Source organism: Myotis daubentonii, chromosome 2 (genome assembly GCF_963259705.1).
Source record: "Myotis daubentonii chromosome 2, mMyoDau2.1, whole genome shotgun sequence".
NCBI lineage: Eukaryota > Metazoa > Chordata > Mammalia > Chiroptera > Vespertilionidae > Myotis > Myotis daubentonii.
In genome coordinates, this window is record NC_081841.1 from 159,999,950 (window position 1) to 160,018,819 (window position 18,870).

Below are 18,870 nucleotides of genomic sequence, written 5' to 3' on the forward strand. Positions count from 1 at the left end.
GTTAGTCAAAATTAATTTCAATCTCTGATTTTTATGTTATTAAACTACACTATGGTTTGTGGAGTATGAAATGAAGGATAGTGCTTTGCTTGATTTATTTCTATTAATGTGTACATACACAATCAAAGGTATTTGTTGAAAATTTTTATGATACTTGTTGCCATTAACTGTCTCTTTCACCTTTGACCCTGCTCTCTACCTCCATTATTTTCCATCTCTTAACCCATAGCCATTTAGTGGACACCAATACTTGAACCAGACTGACTAAGAAAGTGGCCTGAACTCAGTGCCTCTCTTTTTCATCTGTAAAATTAGCATAATAGCAGAACGTAACTCAAGATTTTGAAAATGAAAAATGGGAAACATATAATGCTTAGAACACTTTCTGGAATCTAGGAAGTACTTAAATGTTAGTTATCCTCTATCATGTATCACCATTCTCTGGCATTGTTAGTATTTACTACCATATCCTTTGTTAAATGGATTTTTCTAGATCTTCAGTTGAAGAACAATCTATAGGAAGATACTTTTTTAAGTACTTATTTTAGCCAAGTACTTAAAATTCTACTCATTAATGGCCTTATTTTCAAAAGCCTCTACAATCCAGTTTTCTTTAAAATTTACAGAGATCACCTGGCCTGGGCATGTGCTTGGTGGATAATTCTAAATTTAAATGACACATGAAGTCTGAAGAATTATAACTAATGGAGATTCAATTTTAGTCCATGAAAGATGTATTTTTTATACCACTTCCTACTTCTGGACCTTTTTAAGGTTTACATTCATTAAAATATTGTTAGGAATCCCTCTTCAGGTACTGGCTGCTATGAAATAAAAATCCAGTTCATTTTTTTAATGTAGAGTCTATCTAGTTCTGTGTTTTACATTAGTATAGAGAAATGGTAAAAATTTTCATAACAAAGGTTTAATTAGAATGGTTAATAGCTATGATTTCAAAAGTGTCTGAGTCAGCCTTAGTAATAATTAGGGAGTTTTGTTCCATACAAAATGCTTTATTTAACCTTCATGCCTTCATTCAGATAATTATACAAATGCATACAGTTAAAGGTTTAAACTCTATTTCAGTTCACAGCTCAATTCATAGGAAAGTTGAATACAGAAAAGCAATGCACCAACAGAATATGTCTGAGACACCATTAAAAACGATAACACTTGTTCATTTAAATCTCTGAGAATAGACTGGAATAATCATCCTCTGAGAGAATATCATTAGGAGGGTCTCCCTTTACATTATCATAGGGCTAAAAAAAAAATCACCATTTTACAGTAAAAGGAAAAAAGCTCTGAGTATATTTACAATACATACACTATACATAAATACAAGAACAACACTTACATAATATTAATAAACTTATAACAGAGTCTGCCTAAACACTACAGAGTATATAAATGCAGAGAAAACTATTGGGAAATTAGATCTGTAGATAAGCTGGAGAAATAAATTCATTCGTAATTAAAACTCTGAACAGAAAACCAAATGAAGATTTGGAAATGAACACACTTGCTTGCCAGCATCATTGAGGGGGTGGGGGGTGGGGGGTTGTCCTCTAGTGGGTATGACCTCCTCTGGGCACTCGAACTCGCTGGGGTTATAGACCCAAGAGGCTTTTGTAAAATTACATCCGGCACGTGAATCAGATGCAGCACATCTATTCAATTTGCTGTTCAGGGGTTTCAAGCCTAGAATAACTGCTTTGTAGCCTAAAGGATGCTTTTGTATTTTTACACAGATAGATCCTGTAATCCAATCACCATGTATAATGAGCTCAGTGTTAAGGAAAAGGAAAAAGATGCCTGCTTGATTTGGCCAAAGATGATATTTTTCTTTAATCCCACGTATTTCTTTTTTTCAAATACGACTGAGAGATTTATTCAAAAGAATATGACTCCTCCCACCCCCCCACACACCAAAAGCAAAGTCTAGACTACTACTAATTATAACTAAGTCATTTTAAGTGGCAGGTGGGTATCTTAAAGGTGGTCTGTTCTCATCGTTTCACAACACACAACGTTCTGAGTACATTCTTCTATGGACAAACGTGAATTTGCTGGTTTCTCTTTTTTTTGTAAATGAACATGTTATGATACACATAATTGCATTATGATGCAGGATGACATCATACATAAGACGATGTTTTCAAGCTGGTTTTGTAAGTAGTTATCTCATTTCCACAGAGTTGGTTTGCCATGTGATGCAATGTGTCCCACAGACATGAACAAAACAATACAGCCACCATTCCATGTGTGTGGGGGGATGGTGATTTTTAAAAATGAGCTTTCAAACACAACAAATTGTGGACAGACAAGTTGATAGGAAAGAGCCTTGAATATAGGCACCAGTGCCCCAGTTCAACAATACCCATCCAATGTAATAAAGTTTGAGGAACAAAATAGATACTACAGTCTGGATGTAATTACAAAATTCTGCTATGGGAAAACTAGAAGCACAAGTAGGGCAAAAGCATTTTCTATAATGTTTTATGCAGCATCTTTGGAGCATGAAATTGGCGGAAAGGAAAGACATTGATATGTCCTCAAAGTATCTTACTTTTTGATTACTTGGACACTTTTAGTAGTAGAGTTTGACCCAAATGCTACTCTTCCATTCACCCTCATTTCTCAACCAAAAAATCAATCTCCATAAAAGTCTTGGTAAGCTTGCTTTGGAAAAAGCAAGATATAATAATTCACACAAAGAGTCATTGGTTCTTGCTTTACAAAAAAAGCAGACTTTCTTGTCTCAAGGATTTTAAATGTCTAGAGATGAAGTCTAGAATGAAAAAAGTACTATTTCCACCATTCATCTCTTTTCAACTCACTGAAAGGTGTGGTTTTGTTGTTGAGAAATTATTGCTTGTGGAACCCAATTAACTGGGAATAGAGCCCCTCTCCTAGTGGGGTGTGCACACCAAACACTGGCTTTCCGCGCAGGAGGGAATTTGTTTATGCAGGTTGATCTCTTCTCTCAGCCAAGTAACAGGGAGAAAGATCATAATTCAGGAGATTCATTTTCAGAAAAAGAAACACCATGAGAAATGACATTCTCTTAATGTTTTCTAAGTCCATTAGTACTTCTATGAATCAATACTGTCAGAGACCTTGTGATACACAGAAAAGGAGGAGGGGATTTCATTTCTCTAATGTTAGACAGCTTCTCACAAAAATTCAATTAAACTAACAATACGATAAAAAAATTATTTCTAAGATTATTTAAAACATTCCCAGGTGGTGCTGTTAGGTGAGAAATCTGAAAAGGAATGATCTGCATCTCTCCTTGCTCATCGCCTGAATGTTTATGATTGCCACCTTATTAATACTAGGAATGAGCTGTTATTAACAACTAGTTCCATGGAGGTCAACATTCCAAATGCCTCTTAAGCAGCCTCTCTCTAGCAGGGCTGTAGAGGTGTAAAGGCTTTTAGTACATCTAAAGAAATGCACAGAATGGTAAAAAAAAAAAAAAAAAAAAAAAAAAAAAAAAACCCCAAAAAACAACAAACCCCACTCTGGCTAAAATGCTACAAAGTAGGGGAGAGTTTTTATGATTTTGGATCTTTAGGCCAAACATTTAGGAGGATGGTGATATGAGGGTACTGACAAATTCAGGGAGACGTCTGGTTATTGCAATCTGCATATACTAGGAGAAGACAGATTTCAAATATTCTGTTCCACTGTCATGTGCTATAGCATGTCCCTGTATCTTACTTGGAAAATATGATAACTATGCATTCATAATAAAAGCTACTTAAGAGTTAGATATGGAAAGTTGGCTGCTGGGTACACAGGTGCTAGGTGCTGTGGTGGAAAGAATATGGGCTTCAGAGCCAGAGACAGGTCGCTTCACATCCCCACTTTGCCATTTATGATTTCTGTGTTTGAGGACCACATAGCCTCTCTCAGTGCCTCAGTTTACCATCCATAAAATCTGAAATTGTTGTACAGATGAGAGGTAATGTGTCTTAAAAAATTAGCTAGTACAGGGCTTGGCACATGCAAGTGTTTAATAAAGAATAGCCGTTGTTTCATAGCTTGCTAACCTTTTGAGCTTTCATGTTCTGATAGTACTTTCAGACAACTTCCAGAAAGCAGCCCAGTCAGAAGACTTGATTTTAGTAAGGTTAAGGCTTTCCTTTGACACTTAATTGATTTTCCACCTTCTCCGGCCTCATTTCTTTCTTTCTGAAACTTGGAGGAGGAAGCGGTAGAGGGCTTTCTAGGCCTGGGGTCTGGTTCTGGAGAACACCGGGCATCCGGGTCACCTTCACTGTCTACAACCCGAGTGTTTAATTACCGTCATGCTTTTAAATTGCTCTTACCAAATGTTTGGCTCTACAAGAGTATAATTTTACTGATAGCCCTCAATAGCTTGTTTGGGTGTATTTATGCTGAGATGGCAGGGCTGGAGAATTTCCAGTGCTCTTGTCTACCCATATAATTTCATTGTATATTTCTATTCATAACTCCACTTTTAGCAGTTAAATAATGATAGCTCAAAGTTGTGAGGTTCTAAACGTAAATCTGGAAATTTCCAGGATGAACTGCAAACCTTGGTTTACTTGATGTCAGTTATATCTCAGTAGACATTTTAGGAGATAGATAATTGTGTCAATATTCATTCCAAAAATGGCTCTTCGATGAGAACAGAAAATATCAGGGAAAAGGGAAACAAAGATGGATTTGGGCATTTGATATTAGTAGATAAAGTAAGGCAAACAAATATCTCTAGTGTTTTGCTCTAAACAAATTGGCTTCTGTTAAATAAACAAAACTTTTTGAGGCACTCTCAGTGCTTCCTAGGTTTGGGGCAAATCATAGTGAAGTTTTTATCTTAAAATTGTAACTGCCATATGCCATAGTGTATGTTGAAGATAACTTTAAGATTCAGGTTTGCATTCTGACGTTCTGTAAGACTGATTTAAGAAATGCCAACATAAACAAGATTGGGTATATTTAAGAAGACACAAGAGAATTCTTTTGTGGGTGTGTGAACAGATCCAAATTACTGTGTGCATATATGCATGCGTTTCCCAAATGTAGAGGAAAAACCCAGTCTGAAGAAGAATTATTGCTGTGTAAAAGTATAGGAATATCTCATTGGTCATAATGTTTATTGACAGGCACTTTCAGCATTTAATCACTTCGGAAAATGGGTATTAGCTTATTTCTATTGCCAGTATAGACTCATTTAACATGTGGCCGAATCCATAACACTTAATCTTGTCAAGATGTAGCTACTCCTAAAAGTATACCCTCAGTAATTAAACAAGAATAAACACCAACACCTGCATAGTTTTCATTTTTATCAAGAACTACTTGGTTGAGGAGGAAGATAACTGAGAAAAGAGAACAATGGCTAGATGCTTCTCTTTAGCATAAGCAAAAAGCTGTGCAACTGTTTCCCCCTTTTCAGGTAAAGACATTTTGAGTTTGGAATCAGTTGTCTGCAACTTAAAATGATTTCAATGTGTTGTAAACCACCCTGGCTGAATTGAGACAAGTGGCCACTCAATTTGTCAGAGCACAAGGGATGTGCTGTGAGAATGTGGAACAGAGTTCCCATGGCAATATCGCTAATTGTATGTAAGACATACAAGGCATATCTGAACAAGTTTTCTTTTTTTATTGTGATGAAAACTAGAAGCTCTTTTTCCCAATATACTTCATCAAACTATTTACAACCCCTGTAAAATTTGTGTTTGAAAATACTTTTTCCACTATCACATATGTTACGAATACAGCAAAATATCTTCACTCTATTTTTTAAAGATGCAGTATCCTCAATTTCATTTTCTTATGAAAATCTGAATTTCTATTGCAATTGCACAGTATTTAGCACACTTAAAGTACCAATGGACATGAGTTGCTAAACAGACATTACTCTATAATGAACCTGTGAAAATATAGCATTTAAAATTTTTATGTACACTTCTTAACTATAAAATGCAGGCAAAGTCATATATAGCATTATAAGCGGATTCCCCATTAAGGTAAATAACTTACATTTGTAGACAGTATGGATTATTACAAACTCATTCTTTTAAAAAAGTTTTCTGTTGATATTTGTGAGCCACTGGCTGCTGCATATACAGGTGTGTATACAGGTATGCATGTATCAGTGGTGCCTGTGCAGGTAAGTACATGGCAGTGTGGGGATAAGTAGAAATGTAATATGGAAGACATACCTTACCAAACCTCATTTTTAAACAAAACTAAATCAAAGCAAAAGATTTTTTAAATGAGATAACACTACCTCAGAATAACTGAACAAAGAGATTTGGTCAGTGAAGTTGTAGAATACATTTACTCCTGCAATCTATAGGCATTAGTAAAGAGCAAAATCTGAGACTGGATTATGGACTATGAGCATTAAGGCTTCCTGGGCCTATTATGATGCATAAAAGACATGTCCAGTCCCTTTTATGAAGGTCATAACTCAATGTATCATCCATGCTGGTATTCTTATCAGCTGAATTCTGTCAACCCTTACTATCAATGCTAAGACACCTTTATAACAACATTCTGGCCACATTTCTAAGCAGTCATAACAACATAACAAAGGCGTATTAATACATTTGAAGGCCTCACCTCACCAGATTTATTCAACTGTTGCTTTGGTAAGTATAATAAATAAAGTACAGAATAGGAATACTGCATCTTTATCCATATACATGTTGTCATTCTAATGAACTGATTCCATAAATGTAGAATTATACTTAGGTTTGAAACACAAATGGCAATTCGAAGTTTAAAAAGGTTGTATAAAAATGTACACAGCTTTGTATGAGCTATTCAAAATTTCAACCAGCATGAGAATGGCCTTTCTAATCTAGAACTGGCATTGTAAACACTGTAGCTTTTTGTAAGATCCCTTCCTCCCCCAACAACCCTCTTCCTATTTTCCACTTAAACTGTAAAGTGGAAAAAAAAAAAGTGCTCTTTTCCCCCATTGTGGTTTATGTTACTGTTACTCAACTGCTTTTTGGAAATAAATGTCCAATAGTGCTTTGTAAAAGTAATGCCAGGCAGTAGTATGATCTTTACGGTCAAGTCATTAGGAATTTCAGTCTAAATGCCGTAAGAGAATGTAAGTTATCCAGCAGGCTTCTCCGAGTCCGCACACAGTTGACAGGATGGGGCTGGAGGAGGATGGGGAAGTGTGAATCTCTTTCTGACAACTTAAGATCAGAACATGAACAGAAAATCTATTTAAACCTCAAAGCCTGAACCTTAGTGCTTTTCAAATCATGTGAACTCCCTTGAACTGTCTCCACAATGCAGAGAGATAGCCCGGTCTCCTGTAGCTTCTCAAGCCATCACTGGCACCCGTGTGTAAGTTCCCAAACATGCACACATGTCCAGCTGCAAAGTGGCTGAACAGCTTCAAATTTCAGACCAAAGAACACTTCTAGGGAAGGAACATCTGATGAGTCCTTCAGATTCTACTTATTCTATTCATTATCTACTGTGCTTTTTAAACGAGGCTAGAATGGACATAAAACTACATGGAGGGGGCTATTCTTTGCCTAAAGACATTCCTACTTATAAAGCCAATTCCTTCTCTCCCAAACCACTTTCCATTCCATGGGGGAACATTTGTAGAAAACTCAAGTAAGTTCGAGTCTTGGGGTGAGAACAGCAACTCATTCACTACTTGTGCTTGGATTCCTCCTTAGAAGTATAGACACGTCAAAGAGGGAATGGTGTTAACACTGACAGGTTTTAGCAGTTACCTTACTGTCTCAGTCTGGTCCCCCTTTCAGAGGATGAGGAGAAATATGCACTTACCCAAATCTTTCCTATGTTATTATAGAGGAGCAGCTCATTTGGTTCTGGGCTAAATTTAAATCAAGCTGCCACTCAGGAAGCTCCCACTGCCTGTCAGTTTCATGAATTCGACAAACTATTCCTACCTGTAACACCCTCAAGACATCTCTCAGCAGGATTGGCCCTTCTTAGGATGAAATTAAGCCTACACGTCACCTGAGTGATTCACCTACTACCTGCCAACTAGGTTCTGGGACTAGCTGAGAGGGTTCCCCACTCTGTGCTCTTTGCTGCTGACCAATAACCAATGCTGGCATGCCTCAAGCAACCCTTCTCTATTCCACGTGGTCACAGGCAATGAGAAGTAGCAGTTGCATACAGTACAGATAAAAAACTTTCCAGTTGGTAAAAAAAAAAAAAAAAATCCCAGTGCTTGGTGGGTAGTAGATCGTGTAGCTAAAGAAGCTATTTGTCAATAGAATTGCAGCCCTTGTTGGAGGGAAATTGCCTGATGAATTTTTCAGACCTGGCAGAAAATGCAGAGCACATATTTCTAAAGACAGAATTTGACCTGAAAATCATTATGCTGTTGCTTGAACATTAAAAAATAATTCCTTTTAATACCATCCAACACAAATTGCCTTTGTTTCAATGTTTATAATCCTTGCTTCATCTGAATAAGATTAACTGAATTAGAAGACGACCCTAAAAAAAGGATAATTCTGCAACTGGAAATTATTTCAGAATGTTCAAACAGTTAAAAATGAGCTAGTAATATTGTGAGGTTAATTTGTGCAATTCCAAAAATCAAGTGTTTTTAATGAAAATATATTGCAAAAGTCTATATGCTGGCAACATTTGTATCTAAGCTATAAAAAATCTTAACAACAATAATAACTAAAAACCTCACCAAGCCCCTTAACCACATAAAGCTGAAAAAAACCCAGCTTTTAGTGGGGGGGGAAATATGGTAATTTTTTTGAAAGAATGTTTGTTGATAATGTATTGCTTTGTTTACTGTATACTTTGCTAGATGCCAAAAAGGCTCATAATTTTAGGGGGTTGACAGGACTGTAATTTCCTCTCACCCTCAGCACAGGATGAGTGGGTTCAACATCCCTGCAGGTGCCAATGCAGAACCACCGGGTCCTGACACAGTGTAGAAAAAACGAAGTCTGTATAGAAGAACCCACTGGAGCGTCGCGTAGCCTTGGCTTCAAGTGAGGAAACGAGCACCATGTCAGGCTTTCCTCGGGGAGCACGCCCTTGCTGCTGACTGTGTTCCAAGGAGAGCTGACCCATTAACCCAAGAGTTAATTCCCTGCTATGCCTCCCTGGCCTCGTCACCAAATAACCGTTTTCAAACAAGAGGAGGGGAGCATAATCTTTAATTGTGGTAGTCAACCTAGCAGGACAACAAACAGCAGAAAGATTACCTCAGTGCTGTACATGTAACCAAGACCTCTAAAATGCTGGGGTGTTTTTTACAATCCCTTTAGTAAGTATGAAAATTGGTAACGTGAGTCCTCAGTGAAGTTATTGTAGGAAAGTCCTTTTATTCGTTATTGCTTTTCTCCTCAAGAGGCACATTATTTCCATCTCTGCTTTGTCTGATTTTTCATGTTCACTGACTTTGCCTGGGCAGCCCCACCTCTCCTTACCTTGGTGCCAGTGTGTCTAAGAAAGTTTTTCCCTCCCCCCTGATTCCTTGTAATCAAATCCTAGGGGCAGGAAGAGATGATGCCTGGGTGACAGAACACTGCAATTTGAAGTGGGGCAGTAGTTTTTTAGACAGGCTCTTCCTATTCAACCACAGAACAGCCCTGTGCCAGTCCGTGCCAGGGCAGACACCGGGACCAGACTCCGACTGAAATGTCGCCACCCCTCTGCGTGAACAGATGAACAAAACAGAATCAAAACAACAACAAAAAAAAACAACAAAAAACAAAAACAATCAACAACAAACACATGAAAGACTCAATGTTGGTTTTCTTCAGGGCATGGCATAATGACAAGTCGCGGGCGCTATCTAGCTGCCGCCATCGCTATTGCAAAGGGCTGCCTGAGTGCCCCTTTCTTTTCAGGGGATGGAACCTCTCCAACAGCTTCTTCTTTTCTACGTCGGTGCTGCTGGCTGGTAACAGATTGGACAGGGGTTCTATCTCACTCAGATGGTAACTGAAATTCCTGTAAAAAGAGGTTAGGGGGCGGGATGATGGGAGAATCATCCCCAATGTGAAAGGTCTCCGCTCTAAGCCATCCATTTGTGGTAGATGACCTTTACAGTATCAATAACAAAATGTCTGACAGCTCAGAAAGTGGACAAGCTACAAACATCGTTCAGTGGCAGAGCGCACAGCACGGAAAACAATGCCCGTCTCTCCCGCATCCGTGTCACCGATCTCCCAGGCCAGCGTGAAGACGGGTCTCTCGTGGAGTCGCGATGGGGGTTACCTGCAGACCGAAAGGAGAAGTGTTCCTTCTTGTTCCTGCTCTGGTTTCAGACATCGTGGGATGGTGATGCCCTTTTGTGTTAACACTGTGGAGGGGAGTCAGCCCTGCTGAACCGGGTGCCGCTAAGAGAGCCAGCTCTTACGCTCAGCTGGACGGGTGGCATCCCTCACACCAGCATATGCCTCCGGCGGTGCAGTGCCAAGTGGTCTGACCGGGAAAAGCTGCGATCGCAGTCCGCGCACTTGAATGGCTTCACTCCCGTGTGTTTGCGGTAATGCCTGGTCAGTTCATCCGAGCGAGCAAACTTCCAGGTGCAGCCTTCCCAGGTGCACTTGTAGGGCTTCTCCCCTGGAAGACACAAAGGGACACGCGCTTTGGTGCTCCATCACTTTTCTGTAATAACCAGGCCAGCACTACATCCTGGGAAATGGCTGTTTTCAGTGGGTTTTCTATTTGGTAATAATCCTTTGTCAGGAAACCTAATCATCCCATCAGCAAGTGTGGGGTCAGATGGGGGGGGGGGGGTTCAATCTCCTCTCTCCTGCTGTGACATCTGGCAAGTGTGTTAACACTTGCATCTTCCATTACAGGCAAATTACTCTGAAGTCAAAATATCAAAAGGCACAGACTGATGGCTACTGGGTGGAGCAGCCTCTGACCACTGGTAGACTCCAATGGGATATTAGAGCTCTACCTTGCTTGATGTGGCTCTACGGCTGAAACGCACAACGAATCACCAAGGGTAGTTAATTACGTTTTGTTTCAATACTCCAAAATGTGCATCTCACTTAGATGGGTTAAGGCTATTTTGGAATATAATGTCCACTTATCAGTAACTGAAAAAATATATAATTTCATTAAAATGGAAAGCACCCCCTCCAAATGAGGTATTAATAAGTACATATAATTCATAACATCTACTTTTTGCATGTCTATTGGGAACGAATCCGAGATATCTTAATAGTGTAAAGTTTAAAAACTTTTTTCAGTGACTTGGGAATTAGAGCAAGCCCCGAGGAATCCTAGAATTGGTTCGGTGTAGAAACTTAGAGTAAAAAGCAGTCCGAAGAAGTGTGTAATCTGACCAGGTCCCTCAGTCAACTTGGAAGGACAGTAAAATATGCAAAGGCTTTGCTGGGAAAAGATACACTATCTATTGTCCGAATGAGCTCCCGGGGGGAGCAGGACAATAGCTGACCCAGGTGTGCCTTTTCCTGGCTCTCATTCAGAACGGGAGCCCTGTCCCCATGCAACCCCACAACACTGATCTCGCCTCTGCCCCTTCCACCCAGTAGCCAACAGCATGCTGCTTGGCCACACGTGGCCTCTGGTGGAAAGGGCTTGAGAAGAGAAGAAAGCTACCTGTTGATCCGTATGTAGAGAGCGGCAAAGTGAGCATTGTTAACCCCACTTTACGGATGAGAAAGCTGAGAGGCTCAGTGTAGTCAAGCAACTTCCCCATGGCCAGTAAAAAGATGTGTTTGGCTCCAAGTCTAGCGCTTTTCACTGTACAACAGTGGAATGGGTAATTCTTTCCTCATCTAAACTTCGTTACCTCGTTAGACAGTTAGTGCTACTTTCGTAGCTACTCCCAAATTACTCACTTCCTATTCCCATTAAATCACCTATCACAGTAAAACATACAGATTTTGTTTAGATGCCTTTCTCCTTTACCAGTTTCTCCTGAACACATGGAGATCAAGAACCAGGTCTCCTCTAGTTCAGTATCCTCACAGCCTAAAATAGGTACCAAGCAAGTGCTTGAATGAATTAATAAAACTGCAACACATACACAGAGGCACACATACACAAAAATACAAGTAATGCCTACATGGGAAAACTAGATGGAACTGGACCCAACATTTTTCATTCAATTGTTAACGAAATACTATCTATTAGCAAATGGCCCTTTCAGAAGTAAGTGAATAGTTCAGACCAGTTAAATCTACAACTATTGATGCACTTAACTGTGGCCCAAAGAAACCTCCAGGTTACTCTGAAAGGGTTCTTTTCAAGAGGAAGCCTACTGACTGGATTAACCCCACACCTCACCTTCAGACTCATTCTGGATGTCCTATGGAGACAAAAATCTCCTTTGCAGATGTCTATTGACCAGAATTTAACAGAATTAAAAAAAATAAAATAAAATCAGCAAAACCCCTAACTTAAAAAGATTGGAGGGTGTGTGTGTGTATTATATTGCATATCAATGGCAACTGTTGACACGCTTTTATTTACATGTTATCCCTGTATGTTTTTGAAATTTACATCACGAACATGGATTCTAGTAAATTCACCTTGATATAAATCATGTCTTCATTTTGGGGGCGCTGAGCTCAGGTAGCTGACTCTGTCACCAACAGGTATCTCCTAGCTATCATCTCCTATGTTACTATGGAACCAGCCACTGAGAGTATAAGGCCTAAGAAGGGAAGGCTAAAGGATTTTCTTAATTGGGAAGAAGCATTTCTCAGTTGTGTGGTAGGAGGATGTGTGTGTCCAGCTTGGTGAGGAAGTGTCATATGAGCATGGGTGGGATCAGATATGCTGCTGGACCCTCAGCTGGCCATCCCAGGTCAGGTGACAGGAAGAGGCTCCACAGCTGGATGGGCCTAGAAGGTCAGTAAAGGCAAAGAGAAGGAGACACGTACTATCTGACACTTCATAGAAACTTTGCTGACCTTTGATGTAAGGGAGGCACCTCTGCTTTTTGTAGGCTTTTGGATTCTGTGAACTTATTGAATGGGAGTATATGATGCAGATGGTTAGTTTGGGATGGGTGGGTGAGGGAATGTTTTGGCTATAGGATAATCACTCATTCTCGACTCAGGACCTCAGTTACAATTCTAACAATTCTCTCAGTAATAAGCACACAATATTTCACATCAAATACTCCGAAATGAGAGTTCTTGGCAACAGAAAGCGAGTGATTCTCTGAAAAGGCTCACCGGATTCAACCAGGGTTTAAAAACTATTTTCAGGATCTTTTCTGCTCATTAAAAAAATGAAGGTCTTCATTATGCGGGTGAGGGTAGGATGGAGTAAGGTCAGGAATGTCTCTCTACACTTTACCTGGTAACTGAAAGAGCAATGATTCTACTCAGAGATGAAGCTCCCTCACCCCCACACTTTTCAGGACAATTGTGTTACAATGGAGGGAAGAATCAGAAAGCTGGAGCTTAGATGTTCGGCAATGTTTCTAAGATGGATTATTTCAAAGCGGGGGAGCAGGGAAAGCAACAAGTCAGGGCACTGGACCAGGGAAACAGTAAAAATCTGAAAAGTACTTTGTGAGGTGGAATCAAGTGCAATATGTGAGCATGAAAGACAAAGGTGGCAAAATGGGTGAAGGTGATCAAAAGGTACATCTTCCACTTATAAAATAAGTCATGGGGATGTAATGTACAGCATGGTGAATAATGTACAGCATAGTTAATAATAATACTGTATTGTATAGCTGAAAGTAGCTAAGAGATTATAAAAGTTCTCATCACAACAAAACTTGTATCTATGTGTGGTGATGGATATTAACTACACTTATTGAGTGATCATTTTGTAACATAAAAATATCAAACCATTATGTTGTACACCCAAAACTGGTATGTTATATGCTAATTATGCCTTAATAACAAAGGAGATAAGGGAATAGACCTCAAAAATACAAGAGGCATATATTTCCCTAGTCATGAATAAAACCAATAAAAATAACAATCATATATAATAAAAGCCTAATATGCTAAGTGTCTGACCATTCATTTGACCGGTCACTATGACGCACACTGACCACTGGGGGAAGACACTCCGATTGGTAGGTTAGCTTGCTACTGGGGTCTGGCTGAGGTGGGCCAGACATGCCCTGGAGCCCTTCCATGATCTCTCCCCAGCCCCAATTGTGCACCAGTGGGGTCCCTCGGCCTGGCCTGTACCCTCTCGAAATCCGGGACCCCTCAGGGGATGTCAGAGAGCCAATTTCAGCTCGATCCCCACAGGCCAGGCTGAGGAACCCCACCTGTGCACGAATCTGTGCACTGGGCCTCTAGTAAGCTTATAAGTTACTAGGGGCTGAGTGATTAATGAAGGCATAAACAAAGAATGTAAACCTCCACTGAGGAGGAGAGGAAGGATAAAGTATGTCAAAAACCAGTAAATTTAATTATCTGAGTGATAAATGAGTTTCCCTTGAAAATTTTCTTACAAAAATGTATAGATTCTTTTACCGTTTTTTTTATTGCTTAAAGTATTACAACGGGTATTACATATGTGTCCATTTTTTCCCCCCGCCCTTGACAGTCCCCTAGCCTCCCCTACCCCCCAGTATCTTATGTCCATTGGTTATGCTTATATGCATGCATACAAGTCCTTTGGTTGATCTCTTACCCCCCTCCCTTCTGCCCCCCAACCCACCCCGGCCTTCCCGCTGCAGTTTGACAATCTGTTTGAGGCAGCTCTGCCTCTGTATCTATTATTGTTCAAAAGTTTATAATGGTCTCTTTTAAACATCAAAAAAATCTTATGCTAAATACTAGAGGCCCGATGCATAAAAATTCGTGCAAGAGTAGGCCTTCCTTCCCCTGGCTGCTGGCACCGGCTTCCCTCTGGCACCCGGAACCTGGGCTTCCCTCCAGCCGCCAGCAGGCACCCAGGACCCAGGCTTCACTCGGGCCCCGGTTTTGTCTGGAAGAATATTCAGAAGGATATCTGGTCTAATTAGCACATTACACCTTTATTATTATAGATTCCTTGTCCTTACTACCTTCTTAATAAAATTGGGAAATGGGTATTCTATTTCCATGTTTAAAAACAAAAAAGAAAGCAGGAAAAAGCAACATCTTCTAATCTCGTTTCAAAGTAAGAGGCCAAGCTATGGAGGTGGGGGGAGAGGAGACGGCTACTCCGAGTAGGCAGGGAGCTAGCTGGCGCCTGGCCCTCGCTAAAGACAGACCTAGGTTTTGATTGTACCCACCCAGTGCCTAGCATCTCATTATAAAACAAACAAACAAGAAATGCTCCTTTTGAACTAGTCAAGTTTTAGAAACAGATATAAGAACAACTTCAGTGGCTACTACATTGTATTAAACAGCACTTTACACTTTGTGCTTGTGCTTTGAACAATTTAAAGGGTATAATCTTATAAACAAATTAAGATAACAGAAACTAACTTCCTGATGTGAATAAAACTAATTAAAATGGTAAGTTTGTAAGATATATTATAGTGTGCATAAATGATCTTTGAAGGATATAATGAAGAACAGACAAAATTCTTTCTTTCCTTTAAATCGTGCTAGAAAACAGAAAGCTAAATTTAATGTTAAAGCGTCAGTGGTAGCCCTGTCTGGTGCTGGGTGGAGAGCAGTTGTCTTGTACACCAAAAGGTCGAGAGTTCGAGTCCCAGTCAGGGCACATACCCAGGTTGTAGTTCAGTCCTGGTGGGGGCGAGTGCAGGAGGCACTGGATTGATGATTGATGTTTCTCTCTCCTTCTCTCTCTCTCTCTGTACCTCTTCCTTTCTATGTCTCTAAAATAAACTAAAAAAAAAAAGCATGTCTTCTGGTGAGGATTTAAAAAAAAACAGCCAACGGTAGAGAAAGAATGGCAGGTAAGTTTCCCACAAAAGTCTTCTTATGGGAAGTGTTGGCTTGGACAACAAAAGGAGTCAGGCTTCTCCCCAGGTCCATGTTCTGCTGCTCACAGCTGGTCTGCATCAGGCTGAACGACTGCGATAGTACACATGACTTCTAGTAATTTCTTTAGGAATAGTGAATTGTCCTTAAACTCATTTCAACTAGAATTCTGCAAATATACTATTCAAAACTGTTTTCCCTAGAAATAAACTAAAAATGAAAATAGGCTGCCCATCTTCTTTGCTCCTTTTTTCTAACCCCAAAATACACTTACAATCCCTTATGGCAACATCATTGAAAATATATTCAACATTTTTCAAAATAATTGAAAGTTTTGAATGCACCATCACATCCCCTTTGATTTTCCTTATATTAATCCTATGAAATAATGCAATGATAGAAAATGGCATGGCATATGTCTTAGTAAATGATTTTTTTAAAAATATACTTTATTGATTTTTTTACAGAGAGGAAGGGAGAGGGATAGAGAGCTAGAAACATCGATGAGAGAGAAACATTGATCAGCTGCTTCCTGCACATCCCCTATTGGGGATGTGCCCACAACCAAGGTACATGCCCTTGACTGGAATCGAATCTGGAACCCTTCAGTCTGCAGGCTGACGCTCTATCCACCAAGCCAAACCAGCTAAGACAGTAAATGATTTTTTTAAGTTGCTACTGTATGAGGAAAATCAAAGGACACAAGCTGAGTAATTGGGAGTTTAACCTAAGCCATCCCCCCTCCCCCGCCACGTGTGGGGGCTTAACTTCTAAGTCTTCAATTCTGAAGTGGAGGTCCTGAGGAATCCACAAGCCATTTCCACTTTTTGTATTTAACTAAAAGAATCTGACCATTTTAGCACAATTTCTGCCCTCCCCCAGTTCTCTAAAACAACAAAACAATGACAAAAAACACTCTCCCCTCCCCACAAAAAAACCTGGACTAAACTATAAAAGCATCTGAAAAATAAAATGTTACCCGAAACTAAGAGCAAGAGCTTCTATTTACTAAAGTAAAATAATCCTGTAAAGTTTTTGAAAAAAAGACCATCCCTAAAAAAGAGGGTTTGTTAATTTTCATTCTAAAATACTCTTTTTAACTCTACATTTCGGGTTTATGTTAAATATAATTTGTTATGCATATCAGCCTGTGTGTGTGTTGTGGTGTGCGTGTGCGTGTGCGTGTGTTTGTGCACACGCTTTCACAGGCAAGAATTCTAATTAAGTGTTCTGGGAAAATAAAAACTCACATTAGGATTTTTTTTTAAACAGTCAACAAAGTGATTTATTATGAGAACTGCTGTCTCTTTCAATTTGAGTTAAAGAAAAGGATTAAGAGTCACTAAATGCATTTCCATGACATTTACCCAGCAGAAGGCATAATAAAGGCTAAAGAAAACACCAGGTATTGAAAGGATTCCCAAAACTCACGAAACAAAAATAACTTTTTCAGGTACCTCCCATTTCACCATGGGAAGTGCTGAAAGGTAAATTTGTACTGAGACAAAAGACAGGTGCCCTTTCATATTAAAATGACGTGTGAGCAATACACATAAGAGGAATGTGCAGTTTGAAAATGCTTGGGTCAAACAAAACACCCATGTTCTCACATCAGCTTCTCTATTATTTTCTCAAGCAACTGAAAAGGAACACCTTTTGCAACAGGAAACTAGCATTTTCTTTGGTTCAGAAGTACATTTCTGAAATGATTCCTGGTTTAACTTTTATAAAAAGGTGCCCCAGACACTGACAAATGAGCTTCATTACACTCAAGGTTCAACATATTTGCTGTGACAATCTGTTTCACTTGAGGAATGGTATTTGCATATGAGGGAGAAAAAACCAGAATCAAGATTTTTATCTTGTCTTCTGGTTTCTGTTACATTAGTTCATAAAAGTTCACAGAATTTTGGATCTGGAAGGAAACTAGGTGCTTTTAAAATGAGAAAACAGAAAGCTAGAGCTGAGATTGGATACAAGACCCCTAAATTGTCCAGGGGTAGACTAGCTGCCTTCCTTCTTGGTGGGGTGAAGGGGGCATGGAAGAGGACAGGCTTTGAAATAAGGCCGAGTGCATGCTCCAATGCAGGCTCAGTACTGACCGACAATTCAGTCTCAAGCTAGAGAGTTAAGTTTTCAGAAACATGGTCCCCCACCTGTAATGGGGACCACTATTCTTACAAGCATTGTTGTGAAACTTAGAAATACACAGGCCATGTGCCTGGTAAATGAAAGGTGCTCAATAAAGGCTGTTCAATTGTAAGGTTATGAAATTCAGAATTTTTGTTTTTGTCTCTGCCCAGGTAGCTCAGTTGGTTCGGGTGTCATCCCGATACACCAAGGTTTTGGGTTTGATCCTGGGTCACAGCATATGTAAGAATCAACCAGTGAATGCATAAATAAGTGAAACAATAAATTGATGTTTCTCTCTCTCTCTCTCTCTCTACTTCCCTCCCTCTTCCCTTTGCTCTCTCTCAAATCAATTAAAAAACAAACACAAAACAATTGTTTTTGTTAAGAAATATAAGCAATAAAAAATTAAAAATAGATCCTTTTGCAATTTTTAAGGAAATAAATTAAGGTTTTTCAGGTAATTAGGATGCCTATACTAATCTTGATTTTTCTAACATTTTATATATAAAATTATTTTTTAGGCCAAACAGACCAATCTGTTCCATAATTTGCCTGATCCATTTGGTTCTGTCAACTCAATCAATATGTTAGTCTCTGCCCCACAGAATTTTCTGGTCTGAATTAATTGATTATCTTTTTCATTATGTGTCAAAAAGACCTTCCCCATGCAATTCCATAATGGATCTCTCTCTTTTTTTTAAAAAAAAAAAAATTTTATTGATTTTTTACAGAGAGGAAGGGAGAGAGATAGAGAGAAACATCAATGAGAGAGAAACATCGATCAGCTGCCTCCTGCACACTCCTCACTGGGGATGTGCCCGCAACCAAGGTACATGCCCTTGACCGGAATCAAACCTGGGACCCTTGAGTCCGCAGG

The 18,870-nt window shown here is 39.5% G+C and overlaps 1 protein-coding gene across 7 annotated transcripts in view; it reads right to left on the bottom strand.

The window, feature by feature from the left end:
* Positions 1 to 3,658: 3,658 nt before the first annotated feature.
* Positions 3,659 to 18,870, bottom strand: part of KLF12 (KLF transcription factor 12) — a 446,001-nt gene continuing 430,789 nt past the window's right edge. For all 7 annotated transcript variants that reach the window (XM_059684825.1, XM_059684830.1, XM_059684828.1 and 4 more), the window contains one exon: positions 3,659 to 10,587. In XM_059684825.1, coding sequence (XP_059540808.1) covers positions 10,406 to 10,587 — 182 coding nt within the window. In that variant the 3' untranslated portion in view covers positions 3,659 to 10,405. The remainder of the gene's footprint in view (positions 10,588 to 18,870) is intronic.